This window comes from Podarcis raffonei, chromosome 17, assembly GCF_027172205.1.
Source record: "Podarcis raffonei isolate rPodRaf1 chromosome 17, rPodRaf1.pri, whole genome shotgun sequence".
Taxonomy (NCBI): Eukaryota; Metazoa; Chordata; class Lepidosauria; order Squamata; family Lacertidae; genus Podarcis; species Podarcis raffonei.
In genome coordinates this window covers 478,149-494,508 of record NC_070618.1, presented here as the reverse complement: position 1 = coordinate 494,508, position 16,360 = coordinate 478,149, and the positions used below count along the sequence as shown (strand labels likewise).

General features: G+C 44.2%; 1 protein-coding gene across 2 annotated transcripts in view; it reads left to right on the top strand.

Annotated features, from left to right (window-relative positions):
* Positions 1-15,373, top strand: part of GSK3B (glycogen synthase kinase 3 beta) — a 61,015-nt gene extending 45,642 nt beyond the window's left edge. For both annotated transcript variants that reach the window (XM_053370494.1, XM_053370493.1), the window contains 3 exons: positions 2,911-3,097; positions 9,135-9,233; positions 14,230-15,373. In XM_053370494.1, coding sequence (XP_053226469.1) covers positions 2,911-3,097; positions 9,135-9,233; positions 14,230-14,297 — 354 coding nt within the window. In that variant the 3' untranslated portion in view covers positions 14,298-15,373. The remainder of the gene's footprint in view (positions 1-2,910; positions 3,098-9,134; positions 9,234-14,229) is intronic.
* Positions 15,374-16,360: the final 987 nt, after the last annotated feature.

Below are 16,360 nucleotides of genomic sequence, written 5' to 3'. Positions count from 1 at the left end.
GAACTTCTTTAATGGAGATGATTTCCCCAAAATTTATGAGATGAAACGTGGTTTTTAAAATTTATCGTGCTTCAACAACTCGGTCATGACCCCACAACTTGGTCTTGCCACAATCACAGATGGACAACACAGCCATTTTCTCTTACTTGTGGCAGTGAAATTGTTTCTAGGATGGGTAACCTGAGGCCCTCCAGATATTTTGCTGTTGGACTCCATCCCTCATCAGTTCCATCCAAAACAGCCAGTGAGCAGGGATAGTGTGAGCTGTAGTCCCACGTCACCTGGGCCACAAATTCCCCATCCCTGTTGTAAGTGAAGGGGACACCCAGTAAAAATGTAAAAGATAAACCCACGTCACAGGTTGCACTTAAAAGTAGCTCCAAGAAGTATGTCAGGGCACAGGTGCCACTGTCTCTTATTCAGGAGTTGCTGCCAGAGTAGCACCAGGAAAGCCAGCTGCAGTAGCTTCTCATTACCTCTCCTAACCCAGCAAGAGGAGAAGTGCTGAGTTTTCAGAGGTGTTTTGTGAGGTTGCTTAGCCCTTTCCTTTTCTCCCTCTGCAGCTGGGTTCTGAAACTAGAACTAAGCACAAATTCAGTTTAGGGTGGGGGAGACAAGTGAGCTTGTGTTCATGACATTTGCAAGAGGGAATAGTTAAACATTCCTTCCCCTGTTGATTCTCCCAGACCAGTTTTCCCTCCTCTACATTGATACTACATTGATGTGTGTGTAGTTTTGATTTTTAAGAGTAAAGAAAAACTATGGCTGTGAAACATGGTAATTTCTTCCTGGGTTGAAAAGAGCACCCCTGCATCGAACACACGTGGGGAGAGGACTTGCTTTGGCTTCTCTCTTGGCCTGAGCAGGCTAGAGCAGGAGAGGGGCTAATATCATGGTCTGTTTTAGAGGTCCACAGGATTCCTTTCAGACTATGGTATTACTACGTATTCCCACAGTTGTCGCAGGCATGAAAGTAAGCCGCAGCCTGGTTCAGTCTAATAGTTCTTGCAACATCTGGGCACTGCAGAAGAGTTTTGCTTATGTGATCGTTTGCCTACCTTAACTTAATTCTTGTCTTTTAATTCTTCAGCTTTTTTACTTTCCCTCACATATGTAAACTAGCTTTCTGTACGAACTCAGAACTCTTGATAAATCCCACCAATAGCCTATACCATTATTACTGATGAGGAGATTCTTGACGCAGTTTATGTTCTGCTGAATTTAAATATCTTCTCTTCAAAATCTGTTTGAGCAGATTTGCAGTTGATTTTGCATGTGGTATATGCTATTGCTTTGGGGTTTGGTCCAACTTTACATGCGTGGGAATCCGTTCCCTCGGTGGGGTTTCTCCTTCCTCTCTTCCCGCTAGCAGCCTTCCATGCACCCAAAAATCTGCTCCAGAGGATTGAGTATCGGATTTTGGGTGTGTGCAGGGATGGGGAAGAAGGGGAACCAAAAGTCTCATTGCAAAAGCAGGTTTCCACTGTGCAAGTGAGCTGCCACAACTGAATCTCATCCTTTGTGTTTTGTGAGTTGGATTTGCCAGTTTTTGTCCCACCCTTGTCTCAAGATTTTACACATACTGTTTGCTCATGACCTGTATTGCACCTGTAGCGTAGGTGAAAGAAAATGCTTAAGGAACCTGTGAATGTGTGGTTATTTAATTTTTATGTGTGTGAGAGAGGAGAAGGTAGATGGAGTGCAACAGTGGTGACAAAAGACTGATTGTGAATAGTAGAAATATATGCTGTTTGACCTGACCGCCAAAGGCAAATGTCTGAGAGAAAAACTAGCTGGCAATACTCCCAAACGCCTAAAATTTGGAAGTTATCCTAATTAATTACCGTATTTTTCGTCCTATAGGGTGCACCGGCCGATAGGACGCACCTCGTTTTTTGGGGGGGGAAATGAATAAAAAAAAATTATTCCCCCCCCCCAGCCACGGCTGCCGCCCCAAGCCTTGCGCACACCTGCCTGAAGCACGGGGCACCCTCCGGAGGGCTCCGCGTGCTTCGGGCGGCAGGCTGCCGCCCCAAGCCTCGCGCGCCCGTCGGGACCTCCCGCCGGGCGCGCAAGGCTTGCAGATGCCCGAAGCACGGGGAGCCCTCTGGAGGGCTCCCCGTGCTTCGGGCGACAGGTTGCTGCGCCAAGCCTCGCGCGCTCGGCGGGACCTTCCACCGGGCGCGCAAGGCTTGCGGACACTCGCCGGGGCTGCAGGCTGCTGCCCGCAAGCCTTGTGAGCCCGCGGGAACTCCCGCTGGGCTTGCAAGGCTTGCAGATAGCTTCCTGAAGCCTGGAGAGCGAGAGGGGTCGGTGCACACCGATGCCTGCGTTCGCCCCATAGGACGCACACACATTTCCCCTTCATTTTTGGAGGGGAAAAAGTGCGTCCTATGGGGCGAAAAATACGGTACTTGCTGTGTATTATTAAAGGATAAACCAAAACTATGAGACCTGATCAGTGTCCCTACCAGTCAGCATAAATCCACACCGAGTACAAAATCAGTTGGTTGCTTAAAAGATGGAAATCTTTAAAAGTTTTGCTTTCAGTAAATGCTTCAGAATGTGGTCTTCAGAAAATCCTGCTCATTTGCTTTTCTCTCTCCTCCAACCCATATGCATGGCTGACTGCATTCCTGTTATGTTTGGAATGGATTATTTCTCTCTTCCTAAAAGTTCTTCTCAGCTGTGTCTTGTGTTCCCCCCACCCTGTGACCTTGTAACTTCACCTTAGTACAACAACCTTCCTTGCACTTAACCATTCAACCCTAGAAGCTTGATTAAGCTTCAGTACTCTATAAGCTAATGTCTCATTCCTACTCTGAGCGGTTTAGTTCCTCAGATTCTCCGTCCTTCAACGACAAGAGCAAAGAAGAGTATTGACGGACTGTCCCTCTTGTTCTGCCGCAGGTCTTCCGGCCCCGCACTCCACCAGAAGCAATAGCGCTATGTAGCCGTCTGCTGGAATATACCCCCACGGCACGCCTGACTCCGCTGGAAGCGTGCGCACACTCTTTCTTTGATGAATTACGGGACCCAAACATCAAATTACCGAGTGGGCGAGAGAAACCTGCACTCTTTAACTTCACCACTCAAGGTAGTCTGGGAGCATGAAGGAAGATTGTGTGTCCGCAGTTTCTTATGGCACAAAGATGGCATCATCTCAAATAGTGGTCAGAAGGGGTGGATAGAAAGGTTGGGCAGCTGGAAAGAGTGGGAATATTTCAAAGCGTGAACTGGGTTGAGAAGGTGTAGAGAAAGGGTTAAAAAAGTCCGAGGGAGAGACTTCTTTACCCCTCAGTCAATTGGGCTTGATTGAAGAAAGGCTGTTTGACATAGATACGCATCCGTAATCTCAATAGGCTGGTGCTCCTGTGTCATGATTGCCATTGTTACTGGGACATTCAATTCCTAGTTAGTCATAGGTGAAATTGCTTGTTAGATAGAAGATTGAAATATTCTTGGAAGAATAGAGACCACTGCTCATGTTCACATTTTTACCAGGAATTGTATTTAATAAGCTAATTGAGAATGTAACTTAGAACATCCAGGAGTCCAGATTTAGGGGATCAGCTGAAATGCAGGCTAAGGAAGTATGTTTTCGCAGTTGCCTTGCACATGTTTTCAAGAACTGTACAATTGTTAGGGGTTGTAAAACAGAAGCATAATTTGTGGCCTGTATTGTTCAGATTCTTTGGAAAGATGGCTGCAACCCAATTACAATTACTCATATGCATTTTGGTTAACATAGGGTTGCCATACGTTTGGATTTGCCCATGTCGGCAGGGCTGTTTTCCCATAAAAATAGCTCAAAAACAGCATTTTTCGTCTTGCAATTTTGCCAAACAGCTTTGCAAAAAAGAAGAAGCAGCTCAACAATTTATGGCAACTATAGTTAACATATCAATTTAATTTGCACATGGTTAAAAGAGATCTGAAGCAAGAAGCATATTTTCTTTGATAGGATGCTCTGTGTCAAAGCGGCCATTGGAAGAGGCATTTACGCTTGCATGTGAGAGAAGATAATATTTGCCATCTGCTCTCTTTATATTGGAAATAATTTTTTAAAATAAAATGTAACCTGTTTAATCAGCAGTACCTTTAACATTTATTTTTATTAATGTTAATTAATTAATTTAAAGTTTTTTTTTTAAAAAATCTAGCCAGTTAATAATATCGCCGCCCTATTTGAAGATACTCTTTTCTATGTTAAAGTCAGTGAAAGGGCCATGGCCACTTGTCAGGTTTCGAGAGGGTGCTGAGGGTGCTGGGGTGGTATTTTCCAAGCGCACAAATGCTTCTGCTCTTGAGACGCACCTTTTCTGCCTGGAAAGCATTTGCTCCACTCTGGGTTATGGCACTTCCTTTCCTAGTTGCATTGGTAACAGTAAATGCTGCCAGTTCCTCTTGACCCGAGACCCACCATGCCAGCTTCCATTTCTGCATATATGAAAGTAACCACAACACTGCTCTGAACAGGATGTTTAATTTGCCTTATCTCAGGACTGAATTACTTGAGGCAGTTCAAACTAATATTGTTAAAATCATTGGTATGTCTTGGATTATTTCTGCTGTTCTGTAAATGGCAGGCTGGAGGGGAAATTAATGGTTGTATTCAACATAGTGTAAGCCTGGCGCAGAGCCTAGGACTTGCCGATCAGGTCGGCAGTTCAAATCCCCATGACGGGGTGAGCTCCCGCTGCTCGGTCCCTGCTCCTGCCCACCTAGCAGTTCGAAAGCACCTCAAAGTGCAAGTAGATAAATAGGTGCCACTCCAGCGGGAAGGTCAATGGCGTTTCCGTGCGCTGCTCTGGTTCGCCAGAAGCGGCTTGGTCATGCTGGCCACATGACCCGGAAGCTGTATGCCAGCTCCCTCGGCCAATAAAGCGAGATGAGCGCTGCAACACCAGAGTCGGCCACGACTGGACCTAATGGTCAGGGGTCCCTTTACCTTTACCTTTACTAAGCCTGTCATTAGAGGAAGTATTTCCACTTATGCAAAGGGACTCCCTTGCCTCTTCCCCCCACCCATGTGCCCCTTAAATCTATTATTGGGGTTCCCCCAACTTTACAGAGATTGGGGGAGAGGGGCTGAAGAGACCTGTTGTGCAAATGGACACCCTTGCACAAATGGGATGCGTTAGTTGGCTACGTCCCAGGCAAGCAGGCAGGATGTTGTGGCTCAGTTTTATCTGGAGGTGCTTTAGCAAGAACATATTCGGCTCTCAAAAAAACTGCCATTGCCACTCTGACTGCTGCTTAAGTCGATGGTTACAGAGGCCATCTCTGAACAGAATGGCTGGGGGGACCCTGCCAGATGGGCAGGGTATAAGTAATAAATTATTATTATTACTATAAGAGCATTCTCGCCAGTATTACACACTTGTGAGAAACAGAATGCCCTTCCGCTGGCCCCAAGTATGTAGAATTTTACTGTGCAGTAGGTTGTCTTATGTTGGTTTCCTGAAGCAAATGTGCTAGTAAACTGACAGTACAGTATCTGTTTTTCCTTTTTGTTTTGTTACCTATTTTATATGTAAATTTTCACTCTACTTTCCATCCCTCAAAAATGTTTGACAGAAAGTTTAATCTCACATGATATCTGTACTAATAGAATAGCTGCAATTCAAAACACATTCTGCAGCAATCACTGTTGGGAAATGCAGTTTGGGGCAGGTGGGGGGAATATAAGGGCAGCTTGCGCTGTGGGTTAAACCACAGAGCCTAGGACTTGCCAATCAGAAGGTTGGTAGTTCAAATCCCCGCAACGGGGTGAGCTCCCGTTGCTCAGTCCCTGCTCCTGCCATCCTAGCAGTTCGAAAGCACCTCAAAGTGCAAGTAGATAAATAGGTATCGCTCTGGCGGGAAGGTAAACGGCGTTTCCATGCACTGCTCTGGTTCGCCAGAAGCGGCTTAGTCCTGCTGGCCACATGACCCGGAAGCTGTATGCCGGCTCCCTTGGCCAATAAAGTGAGATGAGCGCCACAACCCCAGAGTCTGCCACAACTGGACCTAATGGTCAGGGGTCCCTTTACCTTTAGTAGGGCACATGTAGGAATTTTTAAAAATGCCTAGTTTAAAAAGTCGTACCTGAAAGACAAATTGGAAGTCCCCAGGGAGGGGGATAGGAGCAGTGATGTACCAGGAAAAATAGGGATAGTTTGGGCCTAGGTCATTTGCCCATGAATATTGGGGCATTTAGTCTCTATGAGTTGTTAGAGATAGAGGAGAGTGCAGTTAGCCATTTAGACAGTCAGAACTGTTTTGATCTGGCTGGCTACCAGAAGAGAGATTGTGATTGACTTCAAAAGTAAGTAATCCAGAAATCACACACCCCCCCCTTCCAGGGGATCTGTAGCCCTTGTGTCCTTCTTGCCCAAGGAGTCCCTGTATGGAGAAAAGGATGGATGGAGGGGACCTCCTGGCTTCTCCTCCCCACCATCTTATTGGGAAGCCCCTTCTTCTCATCTTTGGTCTCCACCAGGGCATTCTTCAGGCCAGAGTGGTCCAAGCCTGCAGCCCTCGGGGACTTTTTGGGTGGCCCTTGGCAACATTCAAGAAAAAAACACCATAAAGCCTTTTTTAAAAATTGTTAATGAAAGCACATACTTCTGTGTAATGGATTTGTTTAATAATTAAATCTATTAAATCTAGTGTGTATTTAATTACATATATTTAATTACATATATTAATTGTGTATATTAACTAATATTAAATACACTTTTTTTTAATAAATGGAGATTTAATTCAGTGTGCGGCCCATGGGTTCTTTACAAATAAAAATCAAATACAATAAAACTCCTGGTATAAAGCATCATTAGAAACTAAACAACATAACTGAAATAGAAGCCGCCACCACAGCCTGTAACATCTACCAAATCCAGCCTTGACAAACGTCCACCTATAAACCTCACTATCAAGCATTCCCACCAACCATATCCATAACACAGCTAAGCCCCAGCCAACCATTTTTCACCAAATGAATGTGGGTCTACAAAAATAAATCACTGGCAGCATTAAAGATAATTTACAGCCCGCTAATTCAGCCTCCACCTCCATCTGGGGCAGCCCAGTATCAAATCAACAGCAACATGTAACTGTTCTACAATTCATCTGTTACATTTTGACCAGTATAAATAGACATAAAATTCTGATTTGCGGTCCTGATTTATTGCCCTTTTTTGGGGATACTTTGAATAATTTTTGAAAAATACTTTATTAAGAGAAAACGTATGTATTACAAAACAAAATGAGAACAAATATAGGTGACATAGAGCTAAATCGTGAAGCATAGTAATAAGCTGCAGCATTTGATCATGATAATTTTATGTATGAGTTCATTTTTAATATATATTTAATATATATTGATATGAAGATGCAAATTACTAAGTTTTAAATTACATTTCTGCTATAATTTTACTTTTTGTAAAGGCCTGTCCGTATAAAAAGGTATTCAAGAGACACCTGAAAGTCAAAAGTGAGGGCAGCTGCCAAATTTCTGTTGGAACAATGTTCCACAGCATGGGACTGGCGATATTAAGCACTGACTTTTAGTTGAAGCCAGCCAGGCCTCTGCAACACAGGGGACAATTAGCAGCACTCTTCTGGGTGATCTCATAGAATTGCAGAGGTGGAAGGGACCACCAGGGCCATCGAACCAAACTGCCTGCAGAAATAAAAACAAACGAGTGTCATCTGTACACTTTCCTCACCAGATGCAACCATCTGTGAAAACCCATGCAGATACAACAGCATGTCTAAATCAACCCTCACTTAGACAAGCCTGCACTTCCTTTCAAGAACAGGGCAGTCGTATGGTACACCTGAGCTTCCCCTTTGCAGTAGCAGCGCTCTCCCCAGCCAAGTGCCTCCATTGCCAAGGAGCTCTCCAGAGCAACACTGCACAGTGTGCAAGAGGCGGCCATTAGAAAGAATGGGCATTAGCAGACCCATTTCTACCAGCAAACATCTAAACCTGGTTGCTGCCCTATGTCTGATGTCACAACCAAGCAACCAACCATCTAGGTTATCGTTTCATTTTACCTACCTTCACAAATATCATTGGGAGTGTCTGCTTGGCCCGACTATAGTGTCTGGCAACTCTGTATACTGTTTCAGGAACATAGTCCAGAACCAAATTAAGGTATACCTCATCTTCCCTCCATTGGTCAAACTGTGATATAATTGCTCTTAAGGTATCCTGGGCACAGGATCACTGCAAGAACCTTGACTCTGGCCCAGTACCATCTGAGCAGCCAGTGCAGATGTTTTAGTTCAGTATAGGTGTCACACACCGTTGTATGTCTGCCCCCCACCAGCAGTCCAGCTGCTGCATTCTGCAGCAGATACTGCTTCTGGACCAGGCCCAAGGGCAGCCCCAGATACAGCACATTGCAGTAATCCGGTCTCGAGGTTAAAGATGCATGGACTACAGTGGCCAAGTGATCCTGGTCTAGATATTGCTATAGTTGGGGTACCAGACATAGCTGGCAATAGGCAGTCCCAGCCACAGTGGAGGATGTTAAGAATGCAGTCACAAGTAGTCATTAAGCAATTATAATACTCTTTTGAAACTCACATTCCAGGGGCATGTCTGTAGCAGTTCATTTTTGTACTCTAGCTGAAATAGTACTAATAACGACAGTTTCTTTTAGGGATTTGGAAGGTAGAGTGATTGCAATATAAGACCAGCTGCTTCAATCTCATAGTTCATACTCACTTCCCTTCAACATTATTGGTGTGATTTAGTGGTGTAATCGTACTAATCATTTTGCTTGTTTGTTTTAAATAGCTCACAATTCCAGGAGCAGGGTGTGTGGGTGTAGAAATGCACAAATACACAGTCTGTACAAAAACAACAAGGGGGAAATTTAAAAGAAATGCAGTATAGGCAATTTGGCAGACGTCATGGCAGAGAAATACCTTTTCAACAGAAAAGAAGATGCAAAGGATGACAGTCTTTCCCCAGTGAAGTTGTCTGAGGAGTTTCCAACTGTGGGAAAGCCTGTTAGAATCATAGATTCTTAGCAACACATGGCCATGTGGCTGATGTGGGATAGGAGAGACCGTGAAGCGACCGGCAGAGGCTCCCTGTGGGCTGGCTGTGAATACTCTCTTCTTCAACTTCCTTCTAGAACTGTCAAGTAATCCGTCTCTGGCTTCGACCCTCATACCTGCTCATGCTCGGAATCAAGCAGCTGCTTCAACCCCGACAAATGTTCCAGCAGCCTCAGGTGAGACTTTCTTCATGCCTGCCACGTTTTTGCTTGCAAAACTATTCCACCTCCCCCCCCCCAACTGTCTTCCCTGACATGGTGTGTCCTCAGTTACTGATCATATCTTGTTTGCGGACTGAAAAGAAAAAAATAGCAGCCAATACCAATTGTGTTTGCTAGATTGATTTCCATTTCAGACATGGGGTGAATAAGGGAACACCAGCAATTTCCACTCCAGATTTCCAATTTCATCAGCATTCTGCAACACCCATTCTTAAAACAAATCCCAAGCTGGGCAGAATCAGATACTGGGACAATGCAGCCTGAGGATGGTGACAGGTTTCTTAGAGAGGTGCGGGCCACCACATGTGTGCAGGATCCTTGCCCTTCCTGGCTCATGAAAGCAGCCGAGGAAGACTAACCAAGTGGGTAAGGGTGGCGATTGAATACGTTCAGCAAAGCAGGGTTGCAGCCTGCCATAAAGAGGCAGTGATAAGACCTCTGCTGAAAAAGCCCTCCCTGAACCCCACAGTTTTGTATAATGACTGGCCAGTCCCCAATATTCCATTCTTGGGCACGGTGCTGGAGTGTGTGGCCGCTTCTCAGCTCCAAGCTTTTCTGAATGAGACAGATCATCCATATCCATTTAATACTGGCTCCAGCCATGATTATGGGACAGAAAAAGCATTGGTTGTGTTAGTGGATGACCTACACCAGGAGCCAGACAGCAGGAGTTGGTTCTCCTGGACTTTCGATACCATTGGCCACGGTTTCTCTGGGATGGGATTTGGAGGCCTTGTTTTATGGTGCTTGTATAATCTTATTGTGATTATTTATGTCTTGTATATGCATACCTCCCTATATCCGTAGATCTCAGGGTTGTTCACAACGTAAAATTACAATGTAATAAACACAAAATACATAACAAAAATAAGAGCAAAGACAACCTGATAATCCCCCCTTCCGCAACACATTTTGAAGGGTATCAGATGTCAATCAGCCAAAGGCCCAGTTAAAGAGGAACATTGTCACCTGGCGCCTAAAGAAGGTGCCAGCCAAACCTCCCTGGAGAGAGAATTCCACAAAGAGGGAGCCATTGCAGAAAAGGCCTGCTCTCATATTGCCACCCTCTGGAGCGCTTGAGGAGGGGCACAAAGAAGGGCCTGGTAGGCTCATAAGGAGAGAGGCAGTCCTTGAGGGATGGTGCTCCTGAGCCGCTTAGTCCTAGGGGAGGTGCTGCTGTGGGTCTTCTGTTTGCTGCTCTTAACCTGAGGTGTCCCTCGGGGTCTGTCCTGCCCCAATGCTATTTAACATTGGCAGGATGCCTCCAGGAGAGGTGGTCCAGAGTTTTGGGGGTTGCTGCCACCATTCCATCTCTCCTTTCCATCTAAATATGACGAAGCTGGTTTGGTGTTAGTAACGGACTGGAGGAGGGTGAAAAAATTGAAGGTCGTGGTCAGTTGAAAGGCAGATCAGGGAATGGAGATTCATTATGTGCTGGAGGGGGTTACACTCCCTGAAAAACTCAGGTTCGCAGCTTGGGAGTACTCATAGATTGAACCCTTAATGGCCATAAGCACATTTGCACATTTAAAACTAGTGCACTGCTCCTGTTCCTGGAGATGTCTGCTCTGGCCATGATGCCCTAGTTTGGATTCCTGCAATGACCTGTATGTGTGGCGGCCTTTGAAAAGTGTTTGGAAACTTCAGCTGGTCCAAGATGCTGCAGCCAGTTTGCTCCCTAGAGCTAATTACAGGGAGAATAGAAGCACTGTCACAGCAGCTCCACAGGGTACCAGTCCATTACTGGTTATGATCTATAAAGCCCTATTCAACTTGAGTCCAGGGTATCTGAAGGACCTCATCTCTTATATGACCCTGCTTGGACTGAGATGTGCCGGGTCATCTCTCTTGAAGAAGGAACACAATTGGTAAAAATACTGCAAGCTCCTGAATGCTACTTCAGTCTCCAGCAGCAGAGCTAGATTAAACAGCACCAACAAACTGCAGAACAGGTTCTTCAGGGGCAATGCGATGAATACCACATCCCTAGATTGCATTGACCAATCTAATTCAGTTTTCTACAACAGTACCTGAACCTCTGTTTGTTAGCACTCATGCAGACGACTTATTGGCTCCAGGTGTTTGTTCAGGGTGTTTATGGTTATACCTGGATCCGATGAATAAGAGAGGAAAAATAAAATTGATACCAGCCAACTCAAAACCCAAGTTAGAAATAAAAATGAGCGGGTAACCAGAACTACATACAGGATTCCCAATCTTGCTATGTCACTGATTTGATGCATAAAAGGGCATTACAATGCTATATTTTCAATCTCTTTCTCAATAAACCCTAACAAACAGTTTGTCCTTTTCACTGCTGATGCATAACAAGTCAAGTTTTAATAGCAGTAGCTGCTATGGTCCCAACATCTCTTTCCTGGATAATAGGCACTAGTTCAAAATGTATATGAAATAAGCATTTGTTTGCTTCAGTGGTTCACCATTTTACACTTCTTGCCACTTCGTTCACTATTTGTTCAGCATAGAGGCGCCGTTTTGGCGCATTCTGGTTGCTTGGAATTTTATCATCCTCTGTGCTTTGGTGTCTTCTGTAAACTTAAATACTTAGCTACCTAAGGCTGTTTCCCCAAAACCACACCCAGCTGCCCTGCACCTGACATCAGACACACAGCTGCCAGCGAATAATTGGGAACCTTAAAGTGCACTCCCAACCATTCATTTGCTGCTGCTGCTGCTGCTTCTTCTTCTTCTTCTTCTTCTTCTTCTTCTTCTTCTTCTTCTTCTTCTTCTTCTTCTTCTTCCACCCTGCCAATCTTTGCCTAAACATTCAGGAGCATACCGTTGTATGTTGGGCCAATTTCAGATTCATCAGAGAATGAAAAATGTATTGGTAATCTATAGCTGACTGTGGAATCTGGATTATGTTCTGCATTTATTGACTCATCCTTTTTTCCTACTTGGGTATTTATATGACTGTTAAAAATGTTAAAGAGCTACTTAATTATATTACACAAAGTGAAGTGTGTGTCCCCCTATTATTTTTCTAGTTTGATCTAATGGATAGCCTTTTGGTAGAGATGGCTCTCGCTTACATCAAATTGTCTCAGAAATACTTTATCCAGAAATCAGTGGGCAAAACTAATTCATTATTGAGCAAAATATGAATTCATGTGCTTCAACCCTCTTACCAACTGCCCCCCTCCAAAGCGAGTGCAGTGGCAGCAACAGCTGTCCTTGTTGCTAGAAGAGGAAAAGAAGGTGATGTCTGCTGGTAATGTAGTTCTCCCAAGGACTCCTGCAATGACAGCAGGTTTTGTGAATGCCAAGCAGAACTTGCAAAGTACAGAAGTGCTTGGGTTTTCTTTGCTAAATAGTGGGTGCGCAGCCCTCCTCCGCAACTGCAATTTAGCAGAAGAAAAGCAGAGCTCCACCAGCACATAAGGCGTATGTTTCAAGCAAAATAAAGCTTTCCCATTGTAGTAGACTTTAGGAGAACTACACCATCCAGCAGAAAGTGGATTCCCCACTCCTCTGGAAGAGAGAGAGAGATCAGGTCAACCTTCTTTCTTTCTTTTTAGCAGCACCAACCAGAGAATGAGAATTTGGGTACTTGCACAGCTATTGTCTTCTGTAAAGATGGCTCACCAAGTACCTGACAGCCCCATCACAGTAAAGTTCACAGCATTGCTACACCTCCCACTTTTTTCAGATAGCAGTAGCTACCAAATAGAGCAACTCACGAACATCAGATACTACAGGTCTATGCGAGTGGCTTGATTTACGGCAGTCCAACATTTTTCTTTTTTTGATATAATATTTTGTAATTGCTTTGATTTGCACCATTATAGACCACACTTCCTTTCCCTCTTGCTGTGTATTATTATGGACTCCGTAAATCACACACCTGTATCCTATACCTTTTAATAGGAATTGTGACAGCCTTTCAAAATAACTAATCTTTTATTTCTTTTTTCTGAACCCTGTTTTTATTGTCTACTGAATTCAGGAGAGGAGTTGGGGAAAAGGAGCAGAGTGGGCTCTCAATACTTTTCTAACTCTGTAGAATTAAATAGTGTCACCTCTTAGCATCCTGTTTATTTGTGTCTGTTTATCAATCAAGTGTTTTAATACCTGTTCATCAGTAAATTATTTTCAAAAGATGTTGTGTATGTGAGGCCTAAACCTCAGCTATTTGGTAAAGAACCATGATTGGCCAAGGTTTATTAGTCAAATGGGTTTTATGCGAGGAACTGCCCCAGATATAGCCAGGCATCACTGTAACACGCTGCCACCTTTGCCTTCCGATATTGATTGGTTCCTCTTGATTTATCAGTACCTCACAATCTGCTGGCTGTGTTCACGAGAAAAGGGGCAGAGATGTTTTTTTCCTGCTTTCCCAACCCTTCAGTGTATGGCATGTGAAACCTGTTCTTGGCACCAGGCCCTGCCATTGCTTTCCCAGAGCCATGACTTTTGGGGCATGTCCAGCTGTAGTTGAACCAAATAGTCTGATCTAGGCCTCAGCCATCTTTGCCTGGTTGCTGGAACTCACAAGGATTAAAAGTGCAAACAACCCTCCCAATATCCCCAGCACACCAACTCCTCTCAGACCTTTGCATGCTGAGCTGTTGTGCATGTTCTGCCAAATAAATCAGAAGTCTCCACAGGATCAGAATCCCTGCCTTACCAGGATTCCTGATGATGTGGAAGCAGAAGCCTTGTTCAGGGACTTCATATCGAAAGGGAGCCAGCAAACATTGGGGGCTGAGGTGAGGCTTAGGTCTGCTCTTCTACACACTTGTAACTCTCCTGCCAGAAGAGGACTCTCTTGTTTTCCAGGTACCAAACAGGCCCTTTTTAAAAGTGCCCAATTTCTGGCTGCCATTCAGGTGTCTCTCCCCTTGCCACAGCTGCCTGAAGAGGCCTGCCCGCACGCAGCAGGTTTCCAATCTTTAACCGGTGTCTTTGCTTTCTTTTGCGGTGTTTGCAGATGCCAATGCAGGAGATCGAGTTCAGACCAATAATGTAGCTTCAGCATCAGCCTCCAACTCCACCTGAACTGGTCACAAGCAGCAACCTGTACAGGAACAATCGCCAGTAATTTTGAGTCTTGCTCTGCAACGCTGGTCACATTTGGAAAGAAAATTTAAAAAGAGGAAAAAAACCCTGTTCATTATAGTGTTCAATTTTTTTTTTTTATTGTTGTTCTTATTTAACCTTGTAAAATAGAAATTCAAACCAGTTTCATTGTGTGCTCACTCTGCTGCGGGCCCTTTGGGGCAGGGGAAGAGGTGGGTGGGAAGAGGGGAAGTGGAGCAACAGAACACACCAGTGTCTCTTCCCAGGACAATCTTCTAATTTCAAACAATTGCTGTTGTGTACTTTAGAATCAGGAATCTTATCTCATGCCCTCCCACAACAGAAAGGAGAACCCTCATTCTGCTGAAGCTCCTTTTTTTAAGCCTTGTATTTTTAAGTGAAGTTTCAACTTTTGGTGTAGTGCACAACTTGAATTTGGTTGGGAGCTTAGCAGGAGTTGCTCACCGTGAATAACATACACAGGAGACCTTAACTATCTTTGAGTTGGGATGAGGAGGAAGGAAAATGTGAGGTCTAAAATACACTGAATTGCCAAAGCCAGGGGAGGGGTGGGGGGTGGGGGGATTGCTGTATGAATAACGCTTAAGGGCAAATCTTGATCTTAAATTCCGTTCTAGCATTGGAGAATTCTGCAGATATGTATGTTACATATACACACACAGACTATCGGCTTGAATGAAAAATGCTCATTCACCTACCTTAAAGATCCCTGAACATGAAAGGTTCTGTAAAGCACAAAAGAGCCCATAGTTAGTCACTTGCATTCTTCCACAGGTGGGAGCAAGTGTACCCTCCCTCCAGGTGCAGAAAAGAGGCAGGAAACCAGTGGAGAGGTACTTCTGCACCTTGCCCACCTTCTTTTTTAAACTCTAAACTGGCTTCTTTCTCAAAGAAGCAAACAGGAAAACAATGCCAGGGTTTATAACGTGAATGGACGTAAACCTCCATTGCAATTAGAGCTTTCAAATCGACACATTATTTTTAGGTGATTCTAAAATCCAAATCTAGAATTTGTGTTTAATTTCACCTTTTTTTTTAAAGCTTCCTTCTTTCTAATCTTTATTTATTGATCTTCCACGGTTGCTGTTGTGATGCTTTCACAATGGTAGTGTATTAATGAGTAGACAAATCAGTTTACTTGCTCTTGCTGACTTATAGAAAGCTAAGTGTGTGTGTATATATGCACATATACATATACATATATATATATTATAAATATATACATAGATACAGTGCTGCTTTTTATTTTTTAATCTATAATTGGTCTGACTGAAGCAGAAATGCCTGTTTCTAGTGTCTGTGTTCTGGGTTATTTTGTAGTGGCAAAAAGTCAAGTCTCTCTGTTTTTGAAGCGAAAGCAATACTTCTTGAAAGGCGTTAGGGAAGTTGCGAGAAGGAATGCCATTGCTGCCGGAGCAACCGAGACAGGCTCTTTATGTCTGGCTTTGAGAGATGCGCTCACCTAGCCTTACACTCCTTCAAATGAATCTCAGTCATCTTGGTGCTTGTGAGAGTTTATTTCGTTGTTGAATCTTCTGAAACATGATTTGCTGATTTGGCCCGGGGGAAACACAGCATTATGCAGATGCAGCCACCGGAAGGCAACAGGGCCTCCTCTTTCTTCTCACGTTTATGAAGCTGGGTCTGAGAGTCTAATCTGATTAAAGGTGCTTTTCAAGGAGGGAGCTGTTGGGCTGTCTCAAAAAAGGATGAAGAGAAAGTTCAGATACATGGTTATTACAATAGCTTCAAGGGGAATGGGTGTGGAACCCATATTTGTTTAAACACTCCAGTTTTCTATAAATGAGCCTATGGCGAATGAGAGGCCTGGAAGGGGATCTTGCTGCAGGAAAGGAGCCTATAGGTGTCTTCCATGTTGATTTATAGCCCTCACGATCAGAGCTCTTGAGACACTTGAACAAGCAGGAGGATGACATAGAGAAAACTCAGTTTGCAGTCAGGAGAGCAGGACAGTCTAGGCTCAGGAGAGAGATGGTGTCTTAGGATTTGCATTACTTTCT